Consider the following 15,076-nt stretch of genomic DNA (forward strand, 5'->3'; position numbering starts at 1 on the left):
TTCGCTCAAATTGCATTTATGTTATTAAAGATAATTCATTATATTCAATGTGAAAACACTGATCATGGGATCGGCACCTTGCAGTGCATCTGACCAATGTATAGTGAGTCAACAATTGAGCACAAAAGCGCTTATTTTGATTCATTCTTCTCCCCTCTCAACACCCCATCTATTTTTTTCGCAGAGTCCACCTGGACCGGACCGGGCTTGGCGCCGTCGCCGTGTCGGCAATCCGCTGGAGGGTGCCGTCCATGGAAGCGAGCAGCTGGAGAGCGCCGCTTTGAAGGCTCTGGAGGTGAGTATTCAGAGTGGTGAGTTCCCGCTCCAGCATCTGGAACACACATCGCTGGAGATCCAGGAACAGAGCGTTGTCCCGTTGCCGAGCCGCCCCTCGTTCGCTTGGCTCCCGGTCGGGTGCCGCGCTGCCGTCTGCTGTCACCTCGCCGCTTCCATCACTCCCCGCGTCATTGTCATCATCCACCTCCGCCTCCTCTGCCACTGGAGGTGGGGGCTCTGAGGAAAAACACACACAATGCACGATGACATCGGCGGAGACGTCTGCCAACTGCCACTCTAACACCCACTATAAAGTCACACAAGTTCCAAAACAATGACATCATTTATTACCTGGTCGTGATGAGCTCCTGTTTAAACGGTTAGAGGACGAGCCCCGATGTGTGGGACGGGGGATATCTTCACCTGACATCTCTTTACGGATCTCCGTGTTGGAAAAAAAGTAACAAATCAATTTCACTGTATATTGGTTACCTTTTTCACCATTTGTTTGGCTAGCCATTTGCTGCCAACAAAAAAAGTCGTTGGACAAATAAATCTTGATTCAACCCATAGTCTTGGTCACCTCAGTGTGAGGCAGAACATGATATTTTTTTAAGCTACTGAACGCAGAAAATGGCATTTTGACACGCTAATACCACCTGTGGCCGACAAGTGAAACTGCATTTTCCCTTCTTCACATGCACAATAAGCACGTCACGGCGAGAAATTCGAACCCGAATCCAGTCTGAAAACTATTGGCCAGAGGATTTTGCAGGAGTTCCCATTATGAACAGCTAAGGTGTTAATTAACTAATTTAAAATGTTTCAGTCATTAACGGTCAAATGAAAAGGCGATTGTAAAAATATTTTTGGGCAAATTGTTACAAAGTGCAGTTTTAAAGGGGAATTCAACCCCCTTTTTTTTTTTGACAATAATATGTTCTATGCAGCCCCACAAGTTTAAATATGGTATTCTGGTTAATATTGCGTTAGTGAAATAGGAGTTAAGCAACAAAGTCCAGCCGTTTTTATTCACCTCAGGGGGCGGCCATTTTGCCACTTCCTGTCAACAACCAATCACAGCACAGCTTCAGAAAACAGGTGAGCTGTGATTGGTTGGCCTGAGCAACATTGATGTCATCTTCAGTCAATATGAATTTTGGTCATGGTTCATAGCATTCTTGTGTCATTAACTCATTTACTCCCAGCCATTTTCACTGAAGCAACTCCCTTTGCTCCCGGCTATTTTACTGGATTTTGACAGATTTTGCATAGCCCACAGAGTATTGTGTTCTTTTGCTATAAAAATGCGGAACCTACCAAAAGAAAGATTAAGAGTCTCATCTTTCATCAGGAACAAAAAGTTTTCAATTTCAATATGTTTTTGTTTGGCAGCAATTAGCATTAGAATAGAGCTAAGTTTCATTATTATTCACAAATCTGTTTAAAACAGTGGGGTGGGGGAAGCTTTTTGCAAAATGGCCCTGGTTGATATCTTATACTCTGCTGCCACCTGCTGGCCGTTTTTGTAATAACTACCATTGCTTTAAGCGACCTCTTCAGGTCAGAGGCTGCATCAAAGCCTTCTGTATGCACTAGCATAGAAAACGGCCATTAAAAAAGGAATAAATGCGTTTTTGGTACAATGTCACTAATTAAAATAGAACGTATTTATACGTTTTTGGGAGCAAATGAGTTAAGTACCGTTGAGCTCATAAGTCTACATACCCCTTGGGCACTCAACCTTGCGTCTTCCTGAGACACCTTTTGACGTGCGTCACATTTGCGCGAGTGTCGTTTTGCAGAACCCTCCCGCATGTTGTTGTTGGGTTCCAATCTAATGCAGCCCACATTGATTTGACATATTGGGTCAAAAAACATACAAACAAAGTTAATTTGTCTCTAGGCAAGTGAAAACAGGGTTCTGTGCTGTGTCGTTTACCTTTGCACAGCCTCCTCAAGCTGTTTGGCAATATCATTGGAGGCGGCCACAGCAGCCTGAGCTTCCTTCTGTTTCTGCGCCGCAATGCTCAGTTCTTTTTCTCGTTCATCCAAGAGAATTGCTTGCTCCTTCATTTCTTTCATAGCTTGGAGGTACTTGGCGTCTTTTGCCTGCAGCTAAATTATAAAGGAGGGACATCTTCAGCAAAATACTTTGGGGTACTTTTTTTTTTTTTCTATTCTTGTATTATTAATCTTGTGACTTTTGTAAAACTGTTTGAACTTGTAGTAATAGTTTGAACTATCATTTGTACCTGTCAACTAAGAATTATGATTGTTTTTTGGGCCAGCTCATGCCCAAGGAGCTGTGATTCTACTATCATCAGACTTGGCACTCCACTCTTATGTACCTCGTTCTCCATTGAGTTGCCGTATGCCTTCGCCTTGGACAGCTTGTGGGTCAGGTTGGTCAACGCCTCTTGTTGACTGGCTTTCTCACCTGGAGAGATGATTTCATTAGGACTAGTCAGGTCAGTCAATACTTTCTAGGGGTGTCAATTTTTTTTTAAATTTTGAGTTCATTTAAAGTTCCTTTAACGCCACTCGTTTGCGATTAATGGCCGCCCCTTACTTGGAAAGCATGTACTGGGGGAATTCCAATCATAATAATAATAATAATAATAATAATAATAATAATAATAATAATAATAATAATAATAATAATAATAATATTAGCTCTTTGACTGCCAGACGTTTTCAGAAAAGGGATACCGCAAGCCGATTTAAGCATTTTTGACTGATCTTTCAAGGTCCACAGAAAATTATGTGTTTGGACTATGGAAACAACTACCAAATGAAAGATTGGACTCTTATCTTTCATCAGAAAAAAAAAGTTTGTTTCTACCTTATTCCGTTTTTCAGTAATCAACAATAGAAAATGGTTAGTTTCACCTCTGTTTTGAAAAAAAACGTCTTTTAACGTCTTTGGCACTCCTCCATGGGATTTTACTAAACGTTATTTAACGTTTTTGGCAGTCAAAGAGTTAGATATATTTTTGGAGACTGGGGTCAAGTTGTATTTTACAATTTAAAAAATGTGAAGAATTTCACAAGTTACTTCATGTTAAAGATTAAAGCTCTTAATATAAAAAGAAAAATGCACTGAGCTGTCACCGTCTTGCAAATGCAATTATGCCTTCTAGTGGCAGAAAAATGACCTCAACACAAATCAATATCACATTTAAGTTTAATTAAATTTTATGAATTATTATGAAATTGCTGTATCAATTACTAAAAGATGCAGCCATATTTCTTAGTTTACATTTTTTTAACGAGTATGAAAACTCGTTGAAAATTTGCGATTAATCATGAGTTAACTATTGAAGGCATTAATCGCCTGACACCCCTGATACTTTCACATATGAATTACAGGCGACCTCTAATTGAGCCTGGAGAAAACCCACACAATCGCATGGAGAAAATGCAAACTCTACACCAAGGGGAGCCTGAGCTGAAATTCTAACCCGGAACCTCTAACTGTGAGGCAGACATGCTCACAACTTCTTTGCTGTGCAACCATCATAGAAACAGAAATGATCAAATCACAGTCCAACAACCCCCACCATTACTAACTTGCAAGTTTGTCTCTAAGTCGCTGCTGTTCCTCCTTCTCTTGGAGCAGAGTTTTCTCCATTTCAAAACGAAGTTGCTTGGCCTCTGCCAGGCGGGCATTTGCTCGGGACACTTCACACTTTAATCCCGTAATCATACCGCTCCATTCTGAGCCACTTTGTGCCTGTTTGTCACTTCTGAGATCTTGGTGACGATCTTCAACCTGCTCGTCAAGCTCTTCATTCTCTTCAATGCGATCCATTAGTTTGGTGCTGCTGCGTGCCTGGGTCGCCTCAAGCTCTGTTCTCGCGTGCTCCTGAAAGATCAAAGGTGGAAAATGACTGGAAATGTGTTGGGATAGTTTGCATGGGAACTCAAAAATTGAGCTTTGTGTGTCTGATCTGAAATATCGGAACTGCTTGGAGCAGCAACATCATGGTGAAGAAATACCTGACAATGTTTGCTTTTTTTGTAGTCCTCTTTCATACTCTGTTGCTTGCTGTCTTGAGTCTTTTGTTTTTGCTGCATCACTGCGTTTTTGCAGCATTCATGAGACGAAGGTGCGTTGGAACGGCGTTCCTGAGGCAACTGCACATGGGCCTGTCGAGGTTCCTCTTCAAGCTGGAATAGATGAAACATGACGCAAGGGCAAAAGTCACATCATTTCAAAAATCCACAACAGCGTTTGAACAATTAGCCGAAAAGACTTGTATGATTCCAGAGGTTTCTGACCCTCCGGATAGTAACACGCCATAACCAGTTTAACTAAAACTCCCAAAAACGTAAAAATACATTCTATTTTAAACATTTTAAGTGTCCCAAAGACGTATTAATATGTTTTTTTATGCTAGAGGCTTTGATGCAGCCTCTCAACTGCAAAGAACGGTTGAAGAAATGGTAGTTATTACACATATAGCCAGCAGGTGGCAGCAGAGCATAGGAAATGAACCAGGACTATGTTGGAGGGAAAAAAAACTAAATTACTCAGAATTCTAAATAGATTTGTGAATAATGATGAAACTCAGCTATATTCTCATGCTAATTTCTGCAAAAAACAAAAAACATATAGAAATATACTTTTTTCCTGATGAAAGATGAGACTACTCTTTCTTTTGGTAGGTTTCATGTTTGTATAGCAATAGAACACAATATTCTGTGGGTCAAAATCCAGTAAAACAGGCGGGAGGGGAAGGGGATTGTTTTAGTGAATGGCTGGGAGTGAATGAGTTAATGAATGGGACAAAATGTTATTGAGGTGTATATATATATATATATATATATATATATATATATATATGTATATGACAGGGTTTGTCTTGAAACCTTGAGCTGCGTAAGAAGGGTGACATGAAATATTTTTTTTCATCGCTAATGAGGAGAGGTGACAAATCCTGGTCCAGAAGATAAAAACCGTGCCACAGTTTGGCTTTAGCTCCCTAGCAGGTAAACGAGCACCATGGGAGCGAGCTAGGGAGCTAGCATCTGGAGCTAAAGCCAAACTGTGGCAGGGATTTACTTTCTGGACCTGGATTTGCCACCTCTGCTAATGAGACCGATCATTTTATGCCCAACAAATTTGACCTTGGATTTAAATAAATGAAAAAAATACATTTGATATGTGTATCTGATCTGCAATATTCAAACTGCTCCAGAGCAGCAACATCATGCCAACGTTCAGAATATGGTTGCAAAATACCTCTTTAGTACTTTTTGGGGTACTTCTGTAGTCCTCTTCCAAGGTCTGTTGCTTTTCGTCCCGAGTCATTAGTTTTTGCTGCAGCTGTGCATTTGAGCAGCGTTCCTGAGACAACTGCGCACGGGCCTGTCGGAGTTCCTCTTCAAGCTGGGGGAGATGAAACGCAAGCCGAGCAAAAGTTACATCATCTACAAATCAGCAACAGTGTTTGAACAATTAGCCGTAGGATTTGTACAATTACAAACTCACACCCAGTAACCTGATACTGTTCTTCCTCCTCACCTTGTAAATATTGTGTTGAGCCATCTTCACAATTGGCGTCAAGGGGTTATGACCATCGTCCTCCTGCTGTTTCGATGATGATCTGCTGATGTTGACAGAAAAAAAGAAAAAAAAACACATTACCAGGGTTTCTCTATTTTGTTAAGTTTTATACGAATGAGCATTGCTCATTAGTGAGTTTTCTGACAGACGAGACAGAAATAAAACAGACTTTACTTTTACTTTATTTTTTAGTCACTGAATAAAATACAACTCATGTCTAAACGCTCATTGCATTCAATGCCATTTAAGGCCTTACTTTTAGCAAAATCCATTTAATTACTGAATGTTTTTTAATGACCCACGAAAAATCTGATTGCAGAGAGGACTGCCTCAAGAAAAAGTTTATACCTGCGTTCATTTTCCATTTGCATGCATTTGTGCTCATCATCATCATCATCATCAACCTCCTCCATTTGGCTCTTTAACTGTGCCTTCTCCTCTTTTAGTTTGGCCATCTTTTCAGAGCAGCAATGATGCTTGTTTTGTTGGCTCACAATGCCCTCCAGCCTGACCTTATATGGACTATCTGGTGGAAATAAGCCAACGACAGCATATGAGGAAGTCTACAGACTCTAAACCAGGTTATGTATTGTTGTCAAGTTTCAAAACAGTGACATCATTTACAGTGTTTGGCATCAAAACCAACATTAAGGTGATGAGTTCAGAGGGATAAAAAGGACATGACCTGTCGAGTGGGCCGAGGAGCTCACCTTCATCTTGAGCCTCATCTGATGAGGACTTGATCCCATCAACCTCTTTAGAGGTCCCCATATCTTCGCTGTGCTGCATGTGTTAATACATAACATGTTATCTGAATTCACTTCAAACTTGATTCAATGTCAATGTTTAAAACAGATAACAGATTCAGTGAAAACCCATTTCACTGTATTGATTACCTGTTTTTGAAGCTGTTGATTGGACTGCGACCTGCTGCCAACAAACAGAAAGTTATTTTAGAGACATTTTTGTTTATCCCACAGTCAGTTTACCTCAGCATCAGGCAGAACAAGAGGTTGTTGTTGTTTTTTTGGGTAGAAATAGAGGATCATTAATCATTTCTACTCCATTGTAGGCTACAAGGTTTTTGAGGCATCAACCACACGGGTGACCCTACACTGCAAGCTCCAAAGTTGAAGACCACAAAAATCAACATTTTTTAGACAAAAATCAAAACTGTCCTTAAAAATATGCCTCAAAAGTAAAACAAAAAAACTTGTAGACCAAAAAAAAAAAAGACCTGCAGATATATCAACCTTCAAGTATTTTATTACACTGACTCTTCTTCTTTTCTTTTTTTTCTTCTTTTTTTTGGGTAATTAATCCTAGACTGGAAGCCCCCTCATTCGAAGGGCATCTATTAATAAAACACCGTCTAAACAAGTGGTGTCAAAGTCTGGAGTCCTGCATGTTTTAGAGGTTTCCCACGTCCAACACAGCTGATTCATATTCAAGCTCATCGGCAAGCTTTGAAGGAGCCTGAAAATGATCCTGATCATTGAATCTGTGTATTGGAGTAGAGAAACCTTGAAAACATGCAGGACTACGTCCGGTTCTCGAGGACCGAACTCTGACACGTGTCAATACAAATTAGAGTCTGTGAGTGGGTTCAACCCAGAATTTTTTTGTGAAAAGGACCAATTCCAACTTCAGCCCAAGACACCACTCAATAGGCCACACCCCTGAAAGGCACAGATACAAAAAAAATACTTTAAAACTAGTTTTCCTTTCCATCTTCATTTGTTATTGTTTTTTAATAATGCATTACATTAATTGTTATGGGAAAAAAATACTTGCGTGTGTTTTTGGGGGCTGCAAAGGATTAAAGGTCCCACTATATTACATTATGGAAGCAATTTGGTAGTAAGTTACCCAATGTAAGATTTTTAAACTGCCAACCTCATACAAATGGAAGAACTGTGGCGCAAACCTTGTTGGCTGCTTCTCTGAATACAAAAAGGGGCTCGATTGACTCGACGTGTCTTTGGTTCTCAATGAACCGTCTTTGCGGCTCACTTTCTCCCTTGCATGTCCCTCTGATCCTCTTCCATCAGCGTCACTGGTACTACCACTGCACAGAAGTAGGTCAGGGTCAGTGATTGGGTTCATAGTCTTTTTCAATGATCGTCACCTATTTACACAAGCTTTACTTAAGCAGAATGAAAATATAGCATCACTACTAACCGCCATTAGGGTGTTTTCTGAAAAAATGAACATTGCGACCAATTTCTACCAATATATCAAGCAACTCAACATTTGTGTTTACATACGCACGCCTGGAAAGAAAGTTGGCCTTTACCAAAATGAAAACATGGTCTTCTTGTGGTCCTTTCTCAGAAGATAATGCTAAATATTATAATTATATAAAATAGAAGAGTGAAGCAATACTGCTTGCTTTTACAGAATTATATTACACTGGTGAGCTGAAAATATTTGCTTTAGACAAATAGACATTATATGCACTGTGCATAAGTATAGCAGATTTTTCAATAAATTACAGCTTTGAACAAAAACAGGGGTTCCACACATAATAAATCCCATTTATACAATTTATAACAGCCTGTTTTTTTTCCCAATTACAAAAGCTATAACCTTTAACACTTCTACTAAGGGGATCTGATGTGCTTTAAGTGATAAAGGACACTAAAATCTTTAAAGATGTTGATATAAAGCCGTGACATCATCTTACTGATGTCGCTGCCCCCCACGACGCCACCGCCCGCAATCAGGGAAACACAAGCTGTTGTTTTGTACTCGTGATTAGAATTACCTCAGTAATTCTCCACTTGTGTTTTCTTCTGGTTGGCTTGTTTTAGTGCAAATGTCTTTTTCCATGATTGAGGCACGAGGGGAGCCTAAGAAGAGGAAGTGCTTACAATGAGAACAGGCCTTGAGTATACGTGGAAATGTGTTTACAAATGTTCTGTGAGTCTTTTTACCTCCTGGCCCAAGGACTTCTTCACAATGCTGATCTTCCGTTTTGGCCTCAAGGCATGGTTCAAATAGAACGTCTGGGTCATAATCAGTTTCTGAATAGATTAAACAAAAACAAAAAAAATCATCTGAAGAAAATGTTTGTAACTCCAAAAACTAAAATATTTGAAATCCAGAGGTGGTAAATTCAGGTCCAGAAAGTAAAAACCCTGCCACGGTTTGGCTTTAGCCCCAGGTGCTAGCTAGCTAGCAAGCTCCCTAGCTAGCTCTCATGGTGCTGGTTTATCTGCTAGGGAGCTAGCTAACTAGCATCAATGGCCGAACCGGCAAGGTTTTTACTTTATGGACCTGGATTTGCCACATCTGCTGAAATCATCTTTGCCCACTGAAACAAATGGAAATAAATAAAAGGGTTATTATAACACCACAACTATTGATGCTAATCATTAGCTCATCCGGCATTTTTCATTATGTGCTAACATTAAACTGGCAGGGGCAGTAAACTAACTTCAACTAGGAGTGGCATTAAACAACATGAATGCCACTTCTTTTTTGAAGAACTGTTCACAAAATCAGCCAAACGATGGCCCCTACCTTGAAAAGCTCATAAGTCAGGTCACTCATATCTCAAGACACCACGAAATATATACGGTGGATCCTCAACACTACATTTTGTCACGCGCACAGTATGTGATAAGTACGGTAACTTTGAATGCTAAGTGCCATGTTTCGGTTCTGTTGTGATTAGAATTTCCGTCGTCATTATAGAGACAAAAACAAAAAAAAAGCAAAAACACGTTAAAATGCAGAAAAGGAGGTGAAGGAGATAAGCTGATTTTTGAGTGTCATTCTCATTCTTTTCAGTTTTAATTGCGGCCCTGGACTTTTTTTCCTTGCAATATTAGACTGATTCAAAACGTTGGGAGTTAAAAGGCTGAACTGTACTTTATCAAATCCCACACAGGGAATGAATGAATGAGTTTGGACTTTAAGTTATGTCTCGAAAAGTGAAAGTAAGACAAAAAATCCTGTCTGAAACTTACTCTCACTCTCTGGAACCAGCTTCTTTGAACGAGGTTTGGGCCGCGAGCTCTGGTCTTTCTCATCTGAGATATCTGAGATATTTCTCTCAGGTGCTTTTGGATCCTCTTCTACCTCCCTCACCTCCACAGAGGTGTCAGAACATTCTGGGAATTCCTGAGAGGCATCTGAGGCTTCAGTGGCGTTGTTGGTTTTATCCCTATCTGATGCAAAGGCAACAAGAGCAAGCTGTAATATAATGAACACCTCGAGTCAACTAGAAGTATGACTCAGCTTTTTTACTAAACTTATTATTCAAAATTCATAACTTTACATGGAACTTTGTGAAAGTCAGTTTTGAAAACACTTTCAGGACAGGTACTTTACACAAGACTAAGAAAGCTCACCTGAACCAGCTTCTTCAATGTCTGTGAGAAGCAAAAAGAAGTTAAAGACAATCATGCATTCCTTAGCTATTGTTCACCCACGAGAAAATTGTAGATTTGGGTTACTTAACTTACCAAACTTTTTGTTTTTTTTCAATTGGGGCAAAACCTTTATCAGTCGGCTCATGTCACACTGGCGACAAGAAAAACGGAATCACCAAATTATTACCGCATTTCATTTCTTGTGTTAGGCTTACCTCTGTCTGTTTCAGATCATCTTTGTGTCCATCTGTGGGACTCACACAGTCAACATTTTCAGCTGCAGGAGTGAACACACACACACACAAAAAAAAAAAAATATATATATATATATATATAATGTGTTTTAGCCAGAACAAAATGGCTAATATGTCTCTAGTGATGTCCTTTTGAATTAAGAGTCAACCATACTGAAAAGTGTGTAGCAAGGCTGCACCATACAGTAACAATACACCAACTCAAGATAGACGCTTTGATAAGTGAGGCTTTACAATATAGATGCATAAATTAAAGTGTTTACCATCTTCGCTTGATGCATATTCAAGACATTTTAGACTTGGTTGGACCTGGATGGAGTCGTCCTCTTTGATCCTGTGTTCAGTAACATGGACGCTACAGTCAAGAGAATGAAAATGCTTCTGTAATGACAAATGAGAAGAAGAAAAAAATACGTGAGGAAAGAAAAGCTCAACCTACGGATCCTGGTATTCCGACTCAGCGTCGTCCTCAGCTAATAATCCTCTGCTATCCGTCAGTTCAATATTGACTTTGAACTGTAAAAGCAGTTGCACCATGGTGAAGTGGCCCTTGCCGGAGGCGATCATTAATGGTGACCTGTTGGTGCACAAGAAAAGCCGTTTAATACGATTAATCATTTACATGTATTAGAAACTTGTTGTTTTCAAACCTCCGTTGTCTGTCCAAAACATTAACATTGGCACCATTCTTCAACAGAAACTCTGCCACTTCGATGTGGTCCCCTTGGACTGCCACAGAAAGGGGTGACATGCCCTCCTAAAAATGCCAAAGAATTGGAATAGTAACATGAGAATGAAGGGGACTAACATTAAAAGGAACTCTGACTGTAATAAAAGTTTGCTTTATATTGTTTATTTGGTTGTTAGTAACATAACTATGAGATTCATTTTTAAAAAAAATCATGTTTTGTTTAATACATTTTGTAGAAACTTTATTTGGACGTACAGTACGTCACAACGCATGAACGCAACGGAGGTCTACCTCGCTTTCAGAGAGCCAGCCGCCATTCTACATCACTACGCACTGAATGCTTTGCGACGTAAACAATGACGGTGTACGTACAAATAAAGTTTCTACAAAAAGCATTAGGCTGGAAATGATTTTTGGAAAAACGAATCTCATTGATATGTTAGTATAAAAAAAAAAAATCATATGAAGCAAACCTGTCATTAGTCAAGGTCCCTTTAAAAAAAAAAAATGTTGCTAACTTTTCAGCACATGCCAAGTAATTAAGCATTCGATCTACTGATGCGCCGCAATGCAAAAACTGCGACCCTTTAGATGCAAGGATATGAAATGTGCGGGCTGCGGGCTGGATTAGGCCCGCCAAGGGGTTCAATCCGGCCCTGTTGGACCAATTAATCAGATGGCCAAAACATATAAATGTGTCATTTCACAAGCAATCCTCAGATGAGACATACAACTTTACAATACAATTGACCTGAATATCATTATTGTACACACAATCTAAAGTTACGATTACAAAATAAAAACATAGACCAACATAAATCAAACATAAGCGTGCTGAGTACGGCATACATTCAGCTCCTGGTAACCCAAATACATTTGACATGGATTCACATCCTATTACTTCACTAACTGCGCCACACAATGCATTGTGGGAACAATACATATGCAAAACAGGTAGATATAACACGCCCACAACTCATATGGGCCAAGTGTTGCCGCATACCATTTGCGTTTGTGTTATTTTTTGGAACAATATATTTACAGTTGAGCCCCACTATTTAGCGCTGGCCTGCACATCTGTGTATAACTGACGCCAATTGTTTTTAAGTTATATACCATGATTTTACCAGTCCGGCCCACTTGGTAAAATATTTTCCTCCATGTGGCCCCTGAGCTAATATGAGTTTGACACCCTGCTTTAGAGGGTTTTCAGTCACCCTCTTAAAATAATTGCCTAAGTCTCTTTTTTTGTTTGTTTTTTTGCAAAAATTGCAAACTGCAACTTTTTGAACGACAAAAACATGGTGCAATTGTCAAAAATGTGGACTGCCACAGAAAATGGACAATAAAAGGAGTGTGGCTATTTTGAGAAGCTGCTGCCAATCGATGGCTGTTAACTGACTGCACTCGTTCATTTCGGTATCAGATTACACACTTTGCTTTCTAGCCACACGTAGATATGGCTGCCATTATAATGGGGAAATCGTCATATCGTCAAAACCATCACTTTTCAAGTCATTTTAAACCCTTTGGGTTGGTCGATAATTCGTAAGAAAATATCAGACCTATGCGGAAATACCAATAATATTAAATATGTATTGTCATGTTTATTTTCAGTCTTGTTTACTCCCTGTCATGTTAAGCTTCTGTTTTCCTTGTGTTTTCCCCTTGTCTTGTCATTTCCTGTTTTATTGTGAAATGTCTGACTCCTCTCGTTTCAGGTCACTTGCCCTTCCTTGTTTGGTGTCTTTGTCAGCCCTGATCCCTGATTGTGTCCACCTTTCCCCATTACCCTCATGTGTCATCCAATCAGTGCCCTCAGCCAGGTGTGTCTTGTTATGTCATTAGTGTTGGTGTATTTAGTCGGTTGTCTCCCCCCTGTCTGTGTCGGTTCATTGTTGCCACTGTCGTAAGTCATTCGCCACGTCACGCTGACCTTTTTGCCTTATCAGGATCCATGTCATGCTGTTAGTTTTGCCTAAGTTGTTTTGCCATGTTTAGCTTCATGTTTTGTTAGTTCCGTTTATTTTGCACTTTGAAGTTAGCTTTTTGATTAGAAATTAAAACCTCTTTTTTGGACTGCACCTCTGCCTTCCCGCATCTGGGTCCTAAAGCCCCCAACTTACTGTCATGTATCGGCTGTTATATGCAATATCAACCACCGTCAATTCCAATTTTAAATGGTGGACTAATAATCACGACTAGTTGCGCAAACCCAGCATACTGCGCAGAATTCAGTGGGTCAGGTGGTGTTGTTGATGTGGGGTGGGTCAGCTGCCTTGTTAAGAGGGTCAAAGACAATCACCAGATTTTTGACGTTGATGTCAGCGCCATGATTTACGAGCAAGACGACAGTGGTGATTGACGGGATGCTTGAAGCCAGATGTAAAGCTGTGTTTCCGTCTGTGTCCACCAGATTGGGATCGGCTTTGTTTTCCAGCAGAATGTTGGCACATGTATCATGCTTCTCTTGCACTGCCTGATAAAAATGAGCAAACGACAGATCAGGAGGAGAAAAAAAAAAAAGCCATCAATGATGATCTAATGTGTTCCAAGTCTGTCGATGTGCAAGCTTACCTGAATTAAAGCAGACTTATTTTGACTGTCACGTAAATTGACCTCGGCGTGATTCTCGATAAGGAATATCACCACCTCGACATTTCCACAGGCACAAGCAAGATGAAGGGCTGTTCTACAACAACATTCAAAACATCCCAATAAAGTGTAAATGCTTTTAAAACCAGGTTAAAAACTGCACTCTTTTCCATATGATTAAGGTCTTTCAAAGTATTTTACAACCACTCTTTTGAAAATGTGTTCTTGCTTCTATAACCATTATTTTTTACATTTATTTCAGTAAGCTTTACTTGCTTTTAAATCTCTAACTGTAACTACTTTTAAATGTATTATTTAACAACGCCTAGCTAGGTACCTCCCAGCTACTGGTTAAAATATAAAAAATAGGAACAATTTTCTTTTCCTTTTTTGGGGTAAAATCAGCTATTCATTGGATTTAATAGTAATCGTGACCTCATTAGTCAAAATTGCAGATAAGATGACCAAACTTTTCTACATAGGTCTCTTTTTATCATTTATAATTTTGTAGTTTCACAATGAATTCAACAACATGGGAAGATATGACAAATGGCACACCTGCACCCATACTGACCTATTCTGCTTGTCGACCTGATTGACATCAATGTTTTTGACAAGCTGCTCCAGCATGGCCATGTCACACTGCCAGACAGCCTTGTGAAATAATTCTATCTCAATTTCAATTACATCACTGGCAGTGGTGACTATAGAAGCGGTGTCAAATGCATCAAATGACGTCTTCCTCCTCGGGATCTTGAAAAGTTTTTTCATCCTTACAAAGCAGCAAAGAGATGTTTTCGCACCGCCACGCTCTGCTACTTCACCGCTGTTAGAGGATCACTGGTGGCAGCTCTTGTCCCTTAAAAAAAAATAAAAAATACAGTTATATTCAGTTAAGAAGACCAAATGTTACTTTTCCAAGAAGAAAACACAAGATGATGTCATTTGCGTGTACTCAAGTGGTACCTGATCATTCACTGTCTAGGTAGCAGGGCAGGGTGATCATAGCAAAAAATATATCATGATTAATTATCACAATTATTTTAAACTGTCAGTTCTAAAGGATCGCTACTGAAAGTTGAAGAAAGTAGTTCAATATATGCAAGTACATTTTTTTGGGGGGGTGGAAGAACATTTAAAAAAACATCTATATGTTAGCTTATATGTATCTTACAGACATGAAAATGATTTACACCCAAAACAAACAAATTGCCCCCCTGAGTGATAATGAGCATGCCTTAATGTGAACACTATAATTCAATTTGTGAAGCTACATAGTAACATTACTGCTACTTGCAAGTGTGCATTA

The 15,076-nt window shown here is 39.6% G+C and overlaps 1 protein-coding gene across 7 annotated transcripts in view; it reads right to left on the reverse strand.

Annotated features, from left to right (window-relative positions):
* LOC144053700 (uncharacterized) overlaps window positions 1-15,076 on the reverse strand; it is a 15,896-nt gene continuing 820 nt past the window's right edge. For 2 of the 7 annotated variants that reach the window (XM_077568432.1, XM_077568431.1), the window contains exons 2-26: window positions 14,342-14,626; window positions 13,750-13,864; window positions 13,478-13,651; window positions 11,132-11,238; window positions 10,921-11,058; window positions 10,745-10,836; window positions 10,443-10,504; window positions 10,321-10,378; window positions 10,207-10,227; window positions 9,823-10,023; window positions 8,785-8,874; window positions 8,616-8,700; window positions 7,776-7,916; window positions 6,745-6,778; window positions 6,559-6,631; window positions 6,197-6,374; window positions 5,807-5,891; window positions 5,525-5,671; window positions 4,279-4,449; window positions 3,850-4,144; window positions 2,628-2,716; window positions 2,219-2,394; window positions 2,005-2,113; window positions 628-718; window positions 1-513 (exon numbers count right to left, since the gene is read on the reverse strand). In XM_077568432.1, coding sequence (XP_077424558.1) covers window positions 170-513; window positions 628-718; window positions 2,005-2,113; window positions 2,219-2,394; window positions 2,628-2,716; window positions 3,850-4,144; window positions 4,279-4,449; window positions 5,525-5,671; window positions 5,807-5,891; window positions 6,197-6,374; window positions 6,559-6,631; window positions 6,745-6,778; window positions 7,776-7,916; window positions 8,616-8,700; window positions 8,785-8,874; window positions 9,823-10,023; window positions 10,207-10,227; window positions 10,321-10,378; window positions 10,443-10,504; window positions 10,745-10,836; window positions 10,921-11,058; window positions 11,132-11,238; window positions 13,478-13,651; window positions 13,750-13,864; window positions 14,342-14,538 — 3,273 coding nt within the window. In that variant the 5' untranslated portion in view covers window positions 14,539-14,626 and the 3' untranslated portion in view covers window positions 1-169. Of the gene's footprint in view, window positions 514-627; window positions 719-2,004; window positions 2,114-2,218; window positions 2,395-2,531; window positions 2,717-3,849; window positions 4,145-4,278; window positions 4,450-5,524; window positions 5,672-5,806; window positions 5,892-6,196; window positions 6,375-6,558; window positions 6,632-6,744; window positions 6,779-7,775; window positions 7,917-8,615; window positions 8,701-8,784; window positions 8,875-9,822; window positions 10,024-10,206; window positions 10,228-10,320; window positions 10,379-10,442; window positions 10,505-10,744; window positions 10,837-10,920; window positions 11,059-11,131; window positions 11,262-13,477; window positions 13,652-13,749; window positions 13,865-14,341; window positions 14,627-15,076 lie in introns of those variants that run through there. The other 5 variants (XM_077568435.1, XM_077568433.1, XM_077568434.1 and 2 more) reach the window with 5 other exon arrangements.

This window comes from Vanacampus margaritifer, chromosome 6 (assembly GCF_051991255.1).
Source record: "Vanacampus margaritifer isolate UIUO_Vmar chromosome 6, RoL_Vmar_1.0, whole genome shotgun sequence".
Lineage (NCBI taxonomy): Eukaryota > Metazoa > Chordata > Actinopteri > Syngnathiformes > Syngnathidae > Vanacampus > Vanacampus margaritifer.